The sequence below is a fragment of the Triturus cristatus genome, chromosome 8 (genome assembly GCF_964204655.1).
Source record: "Triturus cristatus chromosome 8, aTriCri1.1, whole genome shotgun sequence".
In the NCBI taxonomy this organism is placed as follows: Eukaryota; Metazoa; Chordata; class Amphibia; order Caudata; family Salamandridae; genus Triturus; species Triturus cristatus.
The window spans coordinates 967,789,343-967,809,966 of NC_140591.1; the positions used below are offsets into that span (position 1 = coordinate 967,789,343).

At 42.9% G+C, this 20,624-nt stretch overlaps 1 protein-coding gene across 2 annotated transcripts in view; it reads left to right on the top strand.

The window, feature by feature from the left end:
• Positions 1–20,624, top strand: part of GEMIN8 (gem nuclear organelle associated protein 8) — a 181,669-nt gene that overhangs the window by 66,858 nt on the left and 94,187 nt on the right. For both annotated transcript variants that reach the window (XM_085622485.1, XM_085622484.1), the window contains exon 3: positions 1,818–2,277. In XM_085622485.1, coding sequence (XP_085478611.1) covers positions 1,818–2,277 — 460 coding nt within the window. The remainder of the gene's footprint in view (positions 1–1,817; positions 2,278–20,624) is intronic.

A 20,624-nucleotide genomic window follows, 5' to 3' on the forward strand; every position in this document is an offset into this window, starting at 1 on the left:
ACTGATTGTATTTATGAACAATATACGGAGAAGAGAAAAACAAAGTATTAAGACGAGCCGTTAGAGCTATCTAAAATGACAATCTCCCTAAAATCAGCAAATGTCTTGCTAGCCCAACTCTGGTATCCTCCCTCCATAAGAGGTGGAGGGGAGTTGGCCTGGCAGTTCAGGCTCGGCTGTTTGTATTAGAGCAGGACCAAAACAGAATTCATATTACAGGTCTGTCGACAGTGGCACGGTGGGCGTAAAACAGTGGACTGGAGTGCGATCCCCAAAAGTCACCAGTAGCTGAGTTTAATTCAAGCTATTCTATCAACGTGCTGTTTGTTGACATAAATGAGTACTCTATTGTTAAGGACAAGCTATGTTGATATGTGCAGTATCATAAGAGATACCATTTTAGTCTCTCATAAAACGTTAAGGGAAATATTACTCTTTCTAGTTCATTAAGGTTGTTTGAATCATAGCCTGACCAGAAGGCAATTGAAAAAACTATGCTGGTGGTGAGGCACGGACACTGAAGTGGAACTCCTGGCCGTGGTTTGTCACATGAGTGATAAAGTGCCCAAAAGTAAGGTCCAGCCAAGGATAACCGTTAGAGTATTCAGAAAAGCCATGAAGTAAGATAGCATTCAACATCATTGGATCTGTCGACAACTTGGGAGGATGCAACTTTTTTTGCATTTGTATTAGTCCGCATTGTAAATGGGTGGAGGTAGCTTTCGTAGGGGAGGAACAACAGTAAAATGATTGGAGTTTCTAGGGCAATTATTTCAGAAACATGGCTACTCTGCTTCAGTTGGCATTAGACAAATGAGTACAATTGTACTCCTAGGATAAGCGTCTTTTTTTCAAGGGGGGGTGAATATTGGACAACATTATACAATTAAAAGGTCAAGCATGCTTGTAGAAATGATGAGCACAATGAAAAAGCACTGCTTACGTCCGGCCAGAGCCAATACCCTGCGGGGTAGTAGTGGAAAAAATGTTATGGGCGTGCAGGACTACTGAACATTCTGTTACATTTTGCAGCTGTTTTGAATCAGTAAGAGCATGGAGAAGTTTATGAGGAAGTCGTGAAATGGTGAAAAAGCAGCAGGAAACACACACTAAATATAGTAGTATAAACAGGTTGCCAAACAAGTAGAAGTGAGAGTGGCGGAAATGGTGGAAGTTGAGAACCGTAATAGTGTTCAGAAAGGTTTGTCAGCATATTCCAACCCTAGGGTTATGGTTGTAGTGATAAACGTGAAGTCACATAGGAAGAGGGCTTAGTATAGACTCAAGGAAGATCGGTAAGAATAAATTCTGGCAAGGAGGATAGATGAAAGTTGTGTGAAATGTGGAGATGGTAATAGCATAGTGTGAAGAAAATACTTTATCGACTAGATCTCAGAATAGGGAATCTGGGAGGAGAAGAGCATTCCCATGAAAAGTACAGATTGTTGTTAGTACCCATTGAGATTTCACCCACCTATTTTAACAGTCATTCCAACTGTTATATTTTTTTATAACTACTGTTTTTATGTTTAGGTTACATTTTTAGTCATAAATAAAGGGGAGAGGTGTAGTGTTCGGTTTGGCTGCATTGGTGGAATGCAGAACCTTGAATTTAGGGATGTTCAGTTCAGTAGGGTTTGGTGGAAATAAGAGATGCGTCATTGAAGCTTTACTCCCATGCTACTGCAAATTCACCATTTCTACTGGAGATATGTTTTCCCTTCTCATCTTGTTAGTTGCGCATTATTGCAGTACTCTCATTGTTGAAGCAGTTGGTCTGCTTTCAGTTTTCATTCTTTTCTTCCCCCCCCTTCCAGGCAGATTCAGGACATGACGATGTTGAGCCATGGTATGCTGGGAAAGTCTATGCAAGGTATTGGAAACATTACAACCAAGCCATGTACTGGCTGTACAAGCACAAAAATGCTTACAAAACTGCCATGGCATCTCTATACTGCCCTCCAGGATTCCCTCCTGAGAGTATTCCTCCTTACCGTTATGCAGATTGGGACGGAGTAGAGGCTGCACATTATAGCAAGTTCTCTTCACTATACAATCTACAGAACAGACTTGGGCATCTCCCCTGGCCACAGAAGCATTTGGCTTCCCACCATAGTTTGAAAGAGCGAAAGGCTGTGGAAAGTGATTCTGAGGCAGAAGACGATGAGGATTCAGACTCCGAAGAGGAAGTAATAGAGTGTGATGTCAGCAACATGGAGATTACAGATGAGCTTCGACAATTCTTTGCTCAGACTGAGCGACACCGAGAGGAGCTACGTAAGTGAACATTTAGACTCATGCTGGTTGTAATTATTGGTTTAGGTTTTTACTTTTGTTGCAGTGCACAATGTCTCCTTTCTCTAGTGAAATCTTGATTTGGATAGCTCATGCAATTAAAGTGTGTTTCTGTGATAGTGCTGATGAGTTTGCGACATTGTGGTGAGATATTGTTATTGCTAAATGTTGTAAAGATTGAATGCACTTGAACTTTTTTCATTGGTAATAGGGTGCCTTCACAGTTGAACATACCTTCTTAAAAGTAGGTATCTTACCAAGCCAGTCAGGAGATCAGTCCATGGACCTACATTGAGAGATGGGCTATGCAGAAAACAGTCTTTTGTCTACAATCACAGCATCATTGAGAATTCCCTATTTCCCATCTGTTGGGACTTATGCGAAACCTGCAGCAACTGAATTTCAAACGACACTTGTATTTTTGCTGTGGAACTGTCTTTGTAGTTACTCATCTTTTTCCCAAAAATGTCTCCTTGGTTTGCATTGACCTTATAGAATTTGTTCCAATCATTCCTAACAAATATGTGTCTTTGGGGTTAAAAAATTAGCAGATCCCTATGTTTGATTGTCGTGTCACTGTCAAGGCAAGTGGGTCTGCTGTCACACGATCAGACCCATGCTACCCACAAACCTTCAATAATATCCCACTACTCCTCGACCTATCAACATGCTTAAACACAGTGCAACACAAATCACTTCTATACTTGAAAAAAGAAATTGACATTGAAGGAAGCGTCCTTGACTGAAATCCTTCCTAACTTAAGGACAGGTCAAGCATTATCGGAGTACTTCCTTTCAACACATCAAAAAACTACAACACGAAGCCAGGAGTACCTCGAGACTGAATCCTCTTTCTACGCATTATGTACATTAGTCTGCTTCTGGAACCCATCAATCCTTTTCCTCATATGCTTTAACAGTGCACATAGTACCCAAATAACACTAAAACCTGAAAATCTTCAAATAAAAGTGACTCCCTCAGAGCCACTGAAACCGCACCTGATAACAGACTGCCTTAAACTCAGTGCATCAACAACTGTGATTCTAACATTCCATGAGTGGAAATATTTGATCTTCTGGCAGTATGGCCAGAAGAACTGGGAGCTCCACGAACAACCCCAACAAAAGTAAGAAACATAGGACTCATCATAGATTCAGTTCTGTCTTTAAACCCTCAAGTCAACCAATCACCAAAATCTACTTTCATATTGAGTTTAATTTGAAATTATTTTCAATAATGTTCTTTAACATTGCAAACTTTGTAGTGCCTTACCTAGACAGTACAAGAAATGAAGTTGTTTCTCGCTTGACTGTCCTAGTGCTTTCAGAGACTGTCATGAAGTTCTAAGAAGAAACCTTGACTCCTTCTTAATGCAGTTCCTGCCTTCTAAGTAAATGTGGCCGTCAACCCCCCTGGTCTTGTCTGAGAATAGATACATCTTAAAATGTTGTACTGAAATGTGGAACAGGCTTTAGTTTACTTAAAGGTCAAGCGCCTCAAAAATCTTCTCAATTTTATTTTTTAAACTGTATTTTTAAAAAGCTGTGGCTAAAGTGCTAATAGACAGATTGTGAAATAACTTGGCTGATGTTGGCAGGCTATTGACTTTATCCCAGGAGTGAATTAACACTTTTTCAGAGTTAAGGTAGCCGCAACTTACCAGTGTCAGTTGTTGATGTTTACAAGGCTGTTCTATAGACTTTTGTGCCTACCTTAAAAAATATCCTCTGTGGGGTTACTTATGGATGTTTTCTCAGCAGACCTGTATGATCGTTTTGATTAAATTATACTTATGTTATGCTCTCCCACCTTGGACCCTGCAGTCAAGCCAACATGGCAGAGATGAGTCCAATAATTAACTGTTCGTGTGCAACACGGTCTTCTCAGTCATCCCTCTAACCTCTTCGTTACCCAGACAATAAGATACTGTTCTTGTCCCAGCTGACAAAAAGTATTGGTGCAACTCCTGGGAAAGATGCACTACAGAAGGAGCAGGTAGTGAAATGTTAACAAAAATGGGGAATTTGCTATAATACATTGATGATTATGCCCAACAGGGGCAGCCTTAATAACCCAGAACCTCGGGCTGTTAAGTAATGAAAAACACAATGGTTCCCCAAAGGAATTGAACAAGGAATGCTAATCAAACAGAAAAGAAAAACAGGAAAACGATGCACACAAAAGGAATTTTGTCAAAATAGTATAAATTATTAATTTTCCATTAAAACCACTGTACAATACAAAGACAGTTTGAGCTCATCATGTTAACAGTAGACACACATACCAACAATACACAGTGTAAACAAAAATGATCCCAATGGCAAAGGGTTTCCAATTCAAATCAAGTTGCCTGCATTACAACAAGAACAAAACGCAATTTATGCTTCGTACTAATTTGCTGATGGTACGTTGACGTTTCAACCCATCGTGATTTGTTGGGTCATTCTCAGGACAGGAGTACACCTGTAGAGCAACTATAAGACAATCAATAAACATTACCCCTGGACTAACCACGAATGGCATCTCAAAGAACACAGGCTCAAAGGTTTACATCTGGCAAAAACGTCTCCAGCTGCCCTCATGGAAAGCAAGAAATTAGGGGCCCAAAACCCATGGAGTCCACTATTGTGGAGAATCAAAGTTCACCATGGTCACACGGTGCCTGACGATGCTGCGGGTGACTGTGGTGAACTTTGATCACCTGCTACAGCGGACTTCATCAGTTTTGGGTCCCTAACTCCTTGCTTTCCATGAGTGCTGGAGACTTTTTTGCCTGAGGTGAACCTTTGAGCATCTAGTCTTTTGAGACGCTATTCGTGATCAGTTCAATGTTCATTTGTATTGTTTGTCTTATGGTTGCTCTACAAGTGTTCTCCTGTCCTGAGGATGACGCAATAAATCACGAGCCATTGATGCACCATTGGGACAAAGCATTAATTGCGTTTTGTTCTTGTTGTAATTCGGGCAACTTGATTTGAATGGGAAGCCCTTTGTCATTGGGACCATTTATGTTCTTACTGTGTATTGTTTGTATATGTTTGTCTTGTGTAACATGATGAGCACAAAATGTCTTTGTATTGTACCGTGTTTTTTATGAAAATGTAATAATAATTTCTACTATTTTGACAAAATTCCTTTTGTAGGTATCTGTTTCTTGTTTTTCGTTTGTTTGATTTGTATTCCTTGCTGAATTCCTTTCTAGAATGTTGCAGTGTTAACATGTTAGACCTCATAAACTATATTATTTGGATTTAATTTTGTTTCCTGTCCGTAACAACCTCAGCTACCATATAAATTTGCCAGGTTCTCCAATGGATCTTGTTCTGTGCTGCAAGGGATTGGATTATTAAGAGGATGAGTAATTGTCATATGAGGACCTGGAACAAATAATTGCTAACATTCAATAACTGAAGCTTCTAACTTGTAAAACCACCCTAAACCCCTGGACCATTTAATTAATATTGTTTAGCCACAACCAAATAAATGAAAAGGAATCTGCAGATAATTGTATCTTGTATTTTTTACTTTAAGGATCAAAGGATTAGTGTAGTGTCTTATTTTGAAATTGATTCCGTTTTTAATAAGCATTTGCATATTTGCGAGATTGAATATTGAGAATCTATCTTCCTCAGCCAAGGGATATTATATTATAAGTAGACCAATTAGAAGAGAAATCTGTCAAATCTTATTCAAATTCAGTAGGAAAGTTCAGCAATTACCAAATGACAAGTTCCAGTTCACAGACAGATTTATCTGCCTCTGACAGCACTGCAGCATCAATGCCACAGCCAATCTGTTAAGAACCCTTTTGGCCGAAAAGATTCCACCACAATAGTATTCCAGCCGGCAGCAAAAACAGTATTTCGTCACGGTTTGCTTTGTTATGGAAATCCCAAATCGTCAGTGTCTGTACCGCAAGATGGGTAAAATGGAGATGCTCCTTAGTTAAAATTGTAGGCAGTTATACTCCATCGATTCTAGGTTAACACCCCTTGACATCACCACATTTGTCAGACCACTCTGTCCCATTGGTCACTCTCGATAGGATGAGATAATGTAGAAAGCAAAAAGTAAACAAATCCTGAAGTATTAAGTAAGCCATTAACTCGTAATTTTCCTTAGGACCAGTGTAATTTTGAAAGTAGGCGAGTTCCTGCACTCATCTCTTATCACTTCCTCAAGCATTGCTCTGGGAAGTAATACTTTTGTTGCAAGTCTAGTCAGGTAAACTACAAAGGTGAAAGAGGCAATTGAGTGGAACTTCACGAAAAGTTCCCATAGTTTTCAGACTGCTCAGATCATAAGTTCATTCTAGAAAAGAATGCAAAGTTTGAGCCCTTCATGAAATACAGCTTATACATGATTAATTTGTGCTAAAATATGAATTTCGCATTACACAGAACAAGGCATTAATTTCTTCATTTAAGCATAACAGTATCACTTTAGTATGTATTGCAATTAATTTGTATAAGTATAAGGTACTCAAAATATATATATAGATATATATATATATAGATTGTTTCTTGATGTTAACGCGCCGGCTCCGGGCGCGGAGGATGCACCACCCCAGGACATGTAGGGGGCCACGGGCGCAATAGATGTTGTTGCGCTGATGTGGGGAGGTCGCCCATGGATTTTGGACACTGCCAATGCCTCGCGGCCTATCCAAGGCTGATATGAAATATGATTACATACCATACCCATTGGGGTCAGGATTCAGGCTGCAACACTACAAGTCCCATAAGTCTCCAGGACTTTCTATCTGGAAGCCCAATGGCGGGCCTCTATTTTTAAATAAATTGTTTGCAGCCGAGTGAAATGAGTACTTTTGCCTATGATTAAGGGGAAACTCGAAACGCGTCCGGCGTACTCTGTGGTCGTGGTGCTGGCAGCGCCCTTGGATGATTTTGACCTCCCGAGTGCGTCCTTGCAGGCTGAGCCTTTTGTTTCTTGATATATATATATATATAATTCATTGAAAAAAACATAGGTTTCAGGGGCGTTATAGTTCGTTGGACATTTCACTCGTACAAAACCATTGAAATTTCCCTGTTATAGTTAGTTCAGCTAACTATAACTCGCGCCCCCTCAAGGCACTGCTGATGACGTCACATATTACCTCGCTCATGACATGGTCAGTGACATCACTCATGACCTCATCCAGTGACTGTGTGTTTCTGTAAAGTTTAAATATGTTTAATATATTTATAGGGAAAGGCGTATTGAAGAATGAGTGGGTGTATAAGTGTCTGAATGAATGATTTACTAGGTGCCTGACTGACTCTATAAGTGAGTGATTAAACCTATCTTACTGAATGCATAGGTTAGTGACTAAACTGTGTGAATCTCTGTATCCGTCTGTCTGTTGGTGTGTAAGCGGCTCCATGGGTTTATGAATAACTACATGAGTGTCCATATGAGTTATTCATTGGTTGTCTGAATATCTGTATGGGTGCCTGAGTGTTGGTGTGGGTGGGGTGTGTGTGATTCTGTGCATAGATGTGTTACTGGGTGATTCACTGGGTGCATAATTTCAAGACTGCATCTGTGATAGACTGTATGGGTGGGTGAGTGTGTGTATGGGTGCGTTAGTGAGTAAATGTATATCTCAGTGGTACATGTGTGAGTAACTACATATGTGAAAGGTAGTATATATGTGTGTTAGAGTATTTAAATGGCTACAAGTGAGAATGTATGATTGTGAGAGTGGCTTTATAGATGAGTGTGTGCTTGTATCAGTGATTGTATAAGAGCGTAAGAATGTGCTAGTATTTGTTTGAGTAAGTGAGCTGGTGTGTGTATAACTGTATAGGTGAGTAAATGGGAGTGTGATTACATATTTGCATGACTGACTAGGTGTGTGAGTACGTCTATGGATGAGTGGCGGTGTGTGAGTGTCTATATAGGTGTATGAGTGCATATGATAGTCCTGTACTGAGTGACCGTAAGTATGAGTGACTGTACAGGTGAGTGAGTGGATGTGTGTGTAGACTTAAGAATCAGTGAGCGGGTATGTAGTTATAGGTCTTGGGAGTGTCTATGGCTTTGAGAATGGCAGTCTGTAATTTAGAGTGGGTGCATCAAAAGTTATATTACGGTGTGAGAAGATGCATGAAGTTATCAAATGAATGATGTCATCAGTGTCATTTGAGATGTCATCAGTGATGTCACCAGTGATGTCACTGACCATGTCATGAGTGATGTAATATGTGACGTCATCAGCAGTGCATTGCGCGGGCGCGAGTTATAGTTAGCTGAACTAACTTTAACGGGGGAATTTCAATGGTTTTGTACGAGTGAAATGTCCAACTAACTATAACGCCCCTGAAACCTATGGTTTTTTCAGTGAATTTCTAAGGTTTTTTAAATTCTAATTTCTAACTAGAACGTGCCTGAAACCTTTTGTTTTTTTCAGTGAATTTCAAAGGTTTTTCAAATGCTAGTTTCTAACACTAGGACATGTGAAGAAAGAAGAAAAAACGCACAGAAAGAAGCAAAAGAAATGCAGAAAGAGGCAACAAAAGCCCACAAAGACTAAGAAAATTGCAGGAAGAAGCAAGACATGTGCAAAAAGAACCAACAGAGGAGCAGAAAGAGGCCTTGTTGCAAAATCATCCTGTGCCCACAACTTTTTCAGACGGGTACTGGTGGTAGCTGACTCTGACTAACCAGGTCTAGAGCCAGTGCTATGCTAAAAGACACTTAGAATACAGTGAAAACACCTACATACACTAGGGAACACTATGCGTTGGGGTACCCCTGTGATTAGCCTGACCTCCTCTGTAAGACCCTAGTACATAATAGGGCAGGGGGATTAAAACTACCTCTTAAAACGTGCCACGGGGCGCGTTTGCACACTGGTGAAGAGAGGGGGGCGCCTGAAGTGACATGTGCAAACACGCCCTGTGCAGGGGTGTGGAATTTAATAAAATATTTACTAGTCTATGGGGCAGGTTGCTTCATATAGCTACTTGTATTATAACAAAATGCACTTGTCCCTTTGGTGCCATGTAGTGCAGACACACAGTATGGCAGCAATCTCATTGTGATCGTGGGCTGTAGGCGGACTGGAAAAGCAGGCAAGGAGGCCGGATATAATGGGCAATATTGACTTTTTTATTGTACACAAGTCAGGTAGTATAGAAACGAAGGGGTCCCAGAAAGGCCTCAAGTCGGGAGAAGGACGGCACTCCGAGTTGGGTTCTTCCTCTGTTCCCGTCTTTGTGGGGCCCCAGGACCTTTGGTTCGTTGACGTCGACTTCGGCACCTGGCGGGGACGATTCCTCGGAGGGCAGTAAGAGAGAGAAAAGGAGCCGTTAGTCCTACTGAGGTTCGTTGGTAGAAACCGTAACCATAACCAGGGGTGAGAAAAGCGAAGAAGTGACCATGAGGGCAAAGGGGAGAGAAGGGAGACGGAGCGGAGCTGACAAAGGGAAAAGAGGGTGCTCGGAATGGGGCGTGGGGGACAATATTTACAAAGTGCACGGTGCTGTATATGATTTAGACGGGTTCTGTCTGGTGAAAAGTACGTGTCTAGGGGAGAGGGGCATTTACACGGGAGTTTACACTATTTACACAGAGCACCTAGCGTGCTATAAAGATGGTAACTGGTACTCACGCGCTCCGCCGTAACTCTCCTCCGAGTTACGGCCGCTCTTTAGCCACCTCCGTAGGAGTCCACCACTCTTCGGACCACTCTTCGGTTTCTCCGCCACCGCCTTCACCGTTCTCCGCACCTCCAGTCGAAACCTCCTGCCACGATACTCCGACGCCCGCTGAATCCTTCCTTCCGTCTTTTCTCTGGCTGGCCGGCAGTATGGAGGAGGGACTTCCGGGGTCACGGGGTAGTCCTTCCGGTCCGCTGTGGTTCTGGATTGGTTCCTGTAATAAAGAGAGGGGTGGGGTCTCCGTTGTCACGGACGCTGTAGATCGTTTTCCGTATGTTGTACCCTGGAAGGGAGAACCTTGGAGGGGGAACAATCCAGGGGGGGGGGGACACTGGTTTTGGGTGGTCGGGGACTACCTCACACTCATTATATAGGAGCTCTGATATAACCTTTCTGATTATGCCATGGCTCATACCATAGTAGTGTTTGAATACTTGCAATCCCCTTATGTTGCCACGTTTCCGCAGATTTACATACTGGTGCTGAAGGTGGTGGTAAGCAATAGTTCCAGGGTTATAATGCCCTTTTGAGTCTGTGCAAACCTAACATGCATGTTTTAAGCGTTTTCAACACCTCTTCTCTAATCCTTTCCCATACTGAGAAGTGTTGGAAATTTACTCATGACAATAGCAGACGTAAACCTTCTTCCAGAGTTGGGAAAAAAAGTGGTTGGAGGGGAAAGTGAACTTGCAAACACTCAGATTTTCGCATGAGCAAATCTACACATGCATATTTGCTCATGCTAAAATGCAGTTCACAAATATTTTCAAGGAGTACTATTTCTTGTCCTACTACTGTAAATTCTTGGGAATTCACGAAAGCCGTATAGCTGCACCTAAGGCAAGGACATATACTATGGGTGCACTTTTGGGACTTTCTTTAATAATTGGGCGCCCTAATTTGGTCTGGCGTTGACCGCGACCTTTTGTGTTTATTAAATTTCTCTCTCTCTCTCTCTCTATCGGCTGGCTTCAATGTGAGTGACAGCATTCTGCTCTTTCACAAGGAGCACATCGGCACACAAAGTAGTTTTGTTCAGTGCCAGTAACTACTGTGGCAGTGTGTGCTTTTTGAGACCAAAAAACTATTTTTGCTTTTGCCAATGTTAGTTATAATGGTGAGGGCCCGCCAGCATACATACCAATATGGTTTTACAGAAGCCATGCCAAAATAAGTCACACATCTACAAAACTAAAAAGCTGACCACCAATTTCAGACCTACTGGCTTTGCCAATGCTTGTTTATTTTTGTTTCCCACAATCTTATTGAAACTGGTTAAACTGATTTTCCATTCTGAATATTTTTGAGAACTACTAGGATTGATCAACACATGTTACTAAGTGATGCGGCAAAGAAATGGTACCTGAAATTTTACAGTAGCAGAGCAAAATGTTTTTTCCTGCTTTCGTTTTTTATGAACATTTTATTTTGAAATGATTCATCAATCTTGCTTTCAAGCTTCTGCAAATATTTGCATCAAATCAGAGAGCATTCTGAGAGCATTATAAATAGGCTCATACTGCTAAACTTTAAAAATGTGTGTACACGTTTTTATACTGGAACCACTGTTAGTAGTGCAATCAGAGTTTACAACATTTACTTAGAGCGCTCACCCTAGTAATAATAACTTTCAAGTAATAAACCATAAATAAAAGTGTGAACAGCATTACCATATGGACAAGAATATTACCTTAACAGCAGACAGTGCTCTTCCCTGATCCATAATGTGGTACTGCAAACTGGCAGCCAAATGGTTTGTGCTGCAGGGGGTTGGGCCTACTTGTCCCAAGGACAAAATACACATGAAAGCTTGTTGCCCTTGACCCCTAACAATATGTCCTGGGCATCGGGCTATAGGAATTCCACATCCCTGGCCCTGTGGCCATTTTAATTTGGGAAATAAGTCCCCTTGTATCCTGTGTGTCCCTTGGGTCCAACTAGCCCACCAGGTATCTCCAGTAAGCGCCACAGAGCTGCATTGCAGAGAGGTGTAAAAAGGGGCACGACCTGGACAACCTCTCTGCAACGCAGCACAGTGGTGCTTACTGGAAGCACCTGGTGGTCTAGTGGGCCCCCAGGGGCCCTCAGGATTGAAGGGGAATTATTTCCCCAACTTAAAACGCGCCACAGGGTGTGTTTGCACACGTCGCCTCAGACCCTGTCCCCTCCCTTCACCACTGTGTAAACACGCCCTGTGGCCGTTTTAAGTTGGGAGATTAACTCCCTTTGAATCCTGAGGGTTCCTAGGGTCCAACTAGCCCACTAGGTACTTCCAGTAAGCGCCACAGAGGTGCGTTGCAGAGAGGTGTAAAAAGGGGCGTGGCCTCTGAATACCTCTCTGCAACACAGCTCCCTGGCGCATACTGGAGTTACCTGGTGGGCTAGTTGGCCCTCTGGGACCCTCAGTATTGAAGGGGAATTAATTCCCCAACTTACAACTCGCCAGGGGACGCTTTTGCACAATGGTGAAGGAAGGGGGTGGGGCCTAAGGTAACATGTGTGCAAACACGCCCTGTGGCGCGTTTTAAGTTGGGGATTTAATTCCTCTTCAATTCTGAGGGTCCCTGGGGGCCAACTAGCCCAACAGGTACCTCCATATGCGCCAGGGAGCTGCGTTGCAGAGAGGTGTTCAGAGGCCACGCCCCTTTTTACAACACTCTGCAACGCAGCTCCGTGGTGCTTACTGGAGATACCTGGTGGGCTAGTTGGCCCCCAGGGGACCTCAGGTTTGAATAGGAATTAATTCCCCAACTTAAAACGCGCCAGGCCTAGGGGGTCAGGGTGTTTCTACCCTGCCCCCGTTTCCTACATTTGTTTTTCGGTTTTCTTCTGCCTCTGTTCGACCGAGGCACAAAATGGCTGCCAACACTTCCTGGTTTGGAGTGTTGACAGCCAATTAACATGAAGCTCGTGATCGGAAGGGTGCGCGGATTCACCTTGCCTCTAGATATCACTATCTTTATTTCTTAATTTCTCATAAACTACTGAATGGATTTACACCATTTTTAATAAGACCGCTGTCTGAGCCAAGCAGTACCTTTTTGCCAAATTTGGTGTAAATCCGTTCAGCAGTTTTTGCTATAACAGTCTAAAGTTTCCTATGGGAAAATGATTTTTTCACCACTATTTTTTGAATTTCTCAGGAACTACTGAACGGATTTGCACCATTTAAAACAAGCATTGGCATAGCCAATAGGCCTCGGTTTTGGGACCTTATAAGTATTTAGTTATGCAGCACAATATCCTTGGTGCAACAACATCAAGTGTTGCATGGCTAAATACTTATAAGGTCCCAAATGCGTGATGTAAAAGATGACATGATCTTCTATTCTATCTTATTCTATCCTTATAGCCCAAAGCTATTAGAACATCCCACCCATGAGGGCAAATGTCCTAATAAATGAAAACCAACACCCTGGAGCAATAGGGGTTTTGAAACCACCCTGTACCTCCAAAGCATCAGTTCCTTTCATAGCTTCTACAGTGTGTGCCTGACAGTTGCTACCGCATGAACACAGCAAGAACTGTGAAAGGAGGCTAAAGTTAGGCCCTGGTTCTCCCTTGGTTCCAACCTAAGCACCTGCTGGAGTTGATGCTGGTATCCTCTTTACCTGTAAATTCCATTACCATAGAACTCAATTGTACTATATTGACCAACATCCACAGATGTATTGCTTAGACTTTTAGATTTTTACTGAAAAAGTAAAAATAAATGTTAAAAAGTGTGCTACAATCACAATCGTCAGTAATTTGAAGTCAAGGAAAGTTTTCTCTTATGAAAAAAAAATCACTAGCGTTTAGCACATGATCTCTGCAAAGTTATGATTATCCATACAGAATACACTTAGCTAAAAAGAAGAAATGCCTAACACCGTGATGTAGCACGTTTCTCTCAGCGTAAAACAATCTTCCTAAATATGAACTGTATTGGAAATTTAGGAATTAAAAAGGAGGCCGGGGAGGTAAAGTGAATGTGTATTTATGTATGACCATACTAACAATAACAATATTATTCAGAGTAAAAATATTTATGCAGAGAAACACAGAAGAAACATAATGCATGTATTTGTAAAGAGCATGTTCATCATGTGTTTCTTCGTGCTGAATAACCTATTCACTGTTAACCGTCTCGAAGGCTCTCATTTTATCGTTTTCGAGAGGAGTTTAATAAACCCACAGGAATTCGAACTGGTGACCAGAAAGCAAAAGATAGTGCCATGATGTGGACGTGGTAGCCACTTGAGTCCTCACACCTGGTAGATGAAAATGTGAATTTCGCACATATACATTTAAGGGCGGTACTTCTTATCAACAGCATACACATTTGCGATATATTTCGTACTGTTAAGTGTTCGAGTTCTGTGTAGAATTACTCTTCAATAGAATTTCCATTTTGATCCTATGAGGAGTAACGTGCACGTTCATGAAGTGCATCTTTGCACATTTTAACACATAACACACATTTAAAAAATTTGTCACTTTAGAATTCCCTGAAGTGTGCTCATTTCGGTACCACTCAAAGAAAGTAAAATGAATTCATAATAACAGCAACTTTCTCAATAACATTTTGATTTAAATTCGTGCTCTTTACAGGAAAGCGCAGCGCCTCAAATCATCTCAGGGTGAAAACTAGAGCTTTTCAAATTAACTCCAATGTTACTTTCAATGAACTCGTGTGATTTTCGATGTAGGATTCGCGTAAAAGAAAAACTGACACTTGTACAAAGCATCGTCGCTGAAAAGAAACCTATCTTGCTTGAGAGAACGCTGAGATCAAAAGCGATATCTAACCTGTCTGCTGGATGTCAGAACGTGCTGTACCACAGAATTTGTGCCCGGGAGCCCAGTGTATGTCTCGCTCGTCACTGCTTACCAGTTTGGGCGCTCCCATCCCATTGCCCGCAAAGAAGCTCAGAGTGAGACTGCAATAAAAGTCTGGCTGAAACTTGCGACGTCAGAGCTGGCGGTGACAGCAGGCAAAATAGTTTGCATTTGTTTACACGTCTAGCTAAAGGGAAAAAAGTACTTTTAGATTATGTGAATGATGGTTGAGCGGAAAAAAACGGACGAGGGGTGTTTGAGGTTAAACAGTTTCGAGTGACATTCTTTCTTCAAATACACTATCACTTTTCCTGTATTGCGTAACACACTTTTAGTAACACACGGAGAGCAAAACCCCACTTCCCCCAGGCTGTAATGCACGTTTGTCTTCATCCGGTTCCCATAGATACGACGCTGCGGTGTACAGCCTTGTTCATTTGCATTGCAAACAATCAACAAGCATTGGCCGCGCGCGTGAAACGCTGCAATAAAAGTCTGGCAGTTTCACTTGCGAGAGCGAGCAGCGCCAGGAGCGATAATTGCTACCATATGGTGCGGCACGCTCCACAAGTGAATCTCCACACGTGCACGCGTTGCCATTGAAGGCAATGCAACGCGTGCACGTTTTTGGCTGAAAAGCCAAAGCGACGGCTAAAGGTCTTATTGCCTATGCCGCGTTGCAGCGCATGCGCGTTGCTAGGCGAGACCTAAAAACAGGAGAATTGAGCAATGGTTCCAGCTTCTCTTTTCTGTTGACATGTTTCAGCATTTTAATATTTACCCTATGGGATCAGACACATTTCTCAGGACTATATGTTTTGGTATCTCACATCAAATATTGTGAAATATTCCCTTATTCATAAGGCATGTTACGCAAGGGCATTCAGTAGATCGGTTGTGTTTTCATAACCAGGAACAATAGTGGAAACAGATCTTATTCATAGAACAGGTACACCTTGGGCAGAAACAGTGCAAGCTTCCCTCCTTTGGAGGATAGGGAGAACTTGGGCAGTAGCAGCAAAAGTCATCAGAGAACACGTTTACCTCAAGCAGTAGCAGTCAGGGCCAGACTGGCTGTAGCGGGCACCAGGCGTTTCCCCAGTGGGCCAAGAGGGTGGGGACCGGTTTTCGCACCAGCACCCCCACCCCCCGGGGCCGGTTGTGCGTAAATTGTCAGGTCTGGTTTGCGGTCCCAGTTCGGCCCTGGTAGCAGTGCAAACTTTGCTTCCTTACAAACAGGTACAGCAAGGTGGTAGCAAAGCAAGCTTGCCTCTCTACTATAAGACGTAAGTATAATCTTCCATTACCCACACAACAGATTTTGCCGGGCAGACTAGAACAAACTTTCATCATTCACAGAACATGTGCAATTAATGCATGAGTTAGATGTAGGTTAAAGACAGATCTCTGGAGTGGATGCTGCTTAACTCATTGGGAGGAATGTATGGGTGGATGAGCAGCTGTGGCTCCTCCGTAATGGGGGAGGAGCATCTTCTCCACCTGCTGCAAGTTCAGCATGCACACACATTAATAAAATGGTAATAAATACCATTTTATTAATGTGTTACAGGCTCACGCTGTTACAGCACGAGGGCAGGGTACGGGGCTGATTAGTGCAATTGCACTATTAATGCAGCCCCCTGCCAGTGCACATGTCAGATTGGCTGGCTGCCTACAGCCGACCAATCTGACCTGCGCACTTCAGAGCCTACAATCTCAAGGCTGAGAAACAACTGAGGGATTGCAGCCACAGGCCCCCAAGCCTCAAAATGAGCACTGGGTGAGCGTTCTCCAACCAATCCTAGAGCTGGTGTGCAGCTCCAGGATGTTTTGGTTTCATGTTGTACAAGGGAGGAAGTACCGCCCTTTCTACCTGAGGCAGTGCAAGGAGGAGAGAGCCAGGACGCCAGGACGGAGACTGCATTCAGACCCTGCGGCCGGCATATATGGTGAGTGTTTTGGGCATCGCGCCCCACCATATTGTAATGTTGCTGGCAGCCTCAGTGGATGAGTGAGTGAGTATGTAAGTTCTGACACCATTCTTACTTGGAATATATTCCACTTCAGCACCCTCAAAATCCTGGTGCTGTCACTCGAAGACCTGTTGTAACTGTTGTTGTATCCTGCAGTTTTGCTGCAGTTCTCCTCCTATGGATTCAACAGCCTCCATTCACATGCCAATTTGTCAATGTACCTTAAATATGAAAACGCTGGGCCTTGCTATACCGATACAGAAACCTTACCTACTTGTGGTGTTTGCGGGGTGGGCAGTAGAGGAATGTGCCCAGTAGGGTCGTTGAGCGACAAATTGACAAAAAATGCACTTCAATGCTGCTCTTTTGCTCTTCACATGCCATTGCCCCTTGTCTCTATACAACCTGTTGCTGATGAGTTTTGATGAGAAAATACTTTGCAGAACTGCAAACGTAAATCAAAGCAGTGATAATTTCAAGATCAAGGCGAAATATGGATATTTCGTTGTAAATTTGAGGAAAACGAAGGTTTGAGGACATTTACAAATGGCGGAAGGTAGTGTTGAATCTTTGATTCTCCACACATTGAGAAGTAGCCGTAGACTAGTCATTCATTCAGGGGCAGCTCCTCCATATTGGCGGAGAAGCGTCGCCCCCCAGCCCAGCCAGCAGACGATAAATAAAATGATAATAACACAATGTTATTATCATTTTATTTTTGCTGTCTGTGCCCCGCAATAAGTATAAGGCGGGCAGGGCTGGGCATGTCAGGGATGAGTAGAGTGCGCTCATAAGTGTGCATGTGTGTTTGGCCGGTAGTCATAAGCCACCCAAATACATATGCCCACTTATGTTTCTCCAACCTGGCTGTGTTAGACAGCAGGGTTAGAGAAAAGGCACAGCCTCCAATGCACCGTCTGAGCGGCAAACAAGGCCGCTCAGACCAATCCTGCCGCTGCTCTCATGTGAGCGCAACATCTGGTTTGAGTATGGAGCCTGTGCCCCGAGTGCCCATTCCCTTCCGGGCCACAAAAGAATTAGCGAGGCAGGAATGAGCAGAGAGGAGCAGGGCAGCAGGTAAGTCTTTTTTAATTTTTATTTATATTTTATTTCTCCTCCACTCCCCAACCCGCCGACCTCTACACCCGCAGCTGCCCTACCACTTCATGTAGGCGGCCGCCGCCACTGCGTTCATTGCTATTTAGAGCAGCCCAGTCACAGTCTAGGGAACTAGGCTCTAGCTGAAAGGGTTTAAATGGATGTTTTTTTGTAATTAAACAAAAATTAGTGCGAAATTACACATTCTGTGAAATTTCACTCTAACAAAAAAGCACAAAACAACACAAGTACTTCAAAAATGGCAGGCGCTTGTTCTGGTAATTCCAATTGTTCCTGGGTGCTCAAGCTTAATTTTTGTCACGAATGGTGCATAAATATGCAACATGACATAATAGCGTACTTTCAAGAATTATGTGTAACAAGAGTAACAAGAACGTGCGCAATTGCATGTCTGTGTAATTGAAATCCTGCTGAGGCCTAGTTTCATTAGTTGCAAATGTAGACCACTGTAGACATATCAATTCCTTAGTGCTGGGCTTTCTTCATGTACACGTGGCATGTGGACACCTGACAGCTGTGGGTATTCAAGCAACAACTCTACCCACCTGTGTGAACAGCAATTCGAAGATTCAGTTCCCAGCATGACTAGTTTGTAAGTAATTATTTATTTAATTTTCCATCGTCATCGTCCGTCGAAATCCCCCCACCCGGCCCCACCGCTCTTACCTGCACAGGCCGTGGCTGGGTGGTGGGTAATAAAGCAAGTTGAAAACCATACAATGATAAAGGTTGTTTTGGCTGCGACTTTACAACACTGGTAAGTTTGCAAATGTTGCACCACTGATGCTCCTAGATCTGGCATAGGGTTTGTACTAGAAGAGAACACTTCCAGTACACAATACTATTCTTCAACATAGTATAAAGCTTTCCATGATTGTAAATGTGCTGTAGAGCATTCTAACACAAATGTACCGGTGAAAAAGCGAAAGGAGAAAGCTTTTTCTCAATGATATGCCTGTTATGCAAGGAGGTGTAATTATTTACGCAAATCCCCATCTAACCAATAAGGATTCTCTTTAAAATCCGATGTGATTGCATGCGATGATCCACCCCACCCCCCCCCCCCCCCCCCCGACTCAAAGTAGCACGAAATAGCACAAAGCAGCATTGCTTTGGGGGCGTGCTTTCCACCTTTGGATGGAAAGCATACACCAATAACACACTTTGTGCTGGATTGCATCGCTTTTGTAACGGAAACCCTAAGCAAAATGCTAGCCTATTTAATATTTCTAGTGCCAATGCATTCATTCCAAAAACCATCTGGGCACTGGGTTTTTCCCACATTAAACCGTTTACACAGAGGAGAGGGAAACTGAAATGTAAAAGATAGTAGAATTGATAGATTTTCTGGGGTTTCCCGAATAAAGACAGGTTTCCAACGTTACACGGTTGTATGGACCGGTTGTTGCAAAGTTTAGGGCCTAGATGGTGCTTAATTTGAGCTGGTGGTTGTGGGTGGTGCCCACTTGCACTCATTTGAGCAGACTAGCACTTGTTTATCTTCATTGGACTTTCACGCAGAGCTATGGAGAAACAACACAAAAGGGTGAAAGAAACAGGAAGAGAAAGACAGAAAAACAGGGAAAAAGAGAAAGAAGGACAAAAAAAAGCTTGAAAGAGTGAGCTAAGGAGGCAGTCTCATGGCGGATGAAAGAGGCAGGAGGTGGATTCAATACTTATTACACCCTACTCCCGATATTCACAGCGCAGGCCCTGCCGCTTATTGTTTTAGGAACGAAGCACTTGGCCTTGATACAGTAGGGACCGTCCTACTATTCGTATAGTTTAGTGCGGGTGTGATAGAGCAGGAAATGGGAGTCAGAGCCAATGGTTCTTCTAGAGGGGAGTTTGTCAAACATTTCTATGAGGTAAATTTTCCATGTTGTAAAAGGCTTTGTCCCTCTAGCACACAGTCTTAAAGAAAATTTGCTTCTTTACAAAGACTCAAAGAAGTTTTTGTATGACTTTTTGTCATGTAGTCAAATTTGCACGATTTTACTGCTTCACTTTTGTAAAAAAAAAAATGGACTCGAGTAGCTTCTGTAATTGCCTCCATGCTGTGCCTGCGACATACTCCGTTTTGGAGTTGGTGGCCTTAAGATAAGATTATGGCTTTCATAAATAGTGTGCCCATGCAATAAAATGTATTTGTGGATTTTCATTCCTTCTCCGTGTAGCAGATTAGGATTACACCCACTTTCTCGTGTGGGTGGAACCGGGTCAGAGGGCAATTGGTAACTGGTAAAACGATGCTGCATCCACCAACCCGCTCAATATTAGTACTGTGGGGAGCATATGGGGACAGACATCCTTGATCTGTCTTCCTTAGAAGGGAGCTATTCTTTCCAATAACCGAACTACCAAGTTCCTGGGTCACGCCCACCCAAAAATCACCATCCCAGAGTTAACATGTGACTCCATGTTGGAGGACACTGCCTTTATAGCGCTGAGGTTTCCCTTTGGCGATCGGTGCTTACAGGTGTTTAATTAAGTCCAGATGGTTCAGATGAATTGAACCAAGATGGGAGCTCCCAGAATGCTCAGATTTATTACAAGAAAACCAGGTTTGGAAAGATGATATTATGAAATACTCCTCCATAATCGCTATTCAGTGTCTCATCAGTCACCCAAATACAACCTTTTAATCCCAAGAACACACAACAGTAGCAATCAGCCGACCAGGCCTCATTGCTATTCGCTGAACCACACCCTAAAGTTCAGACGAGGGCACACAGCGCCCCATCGCAA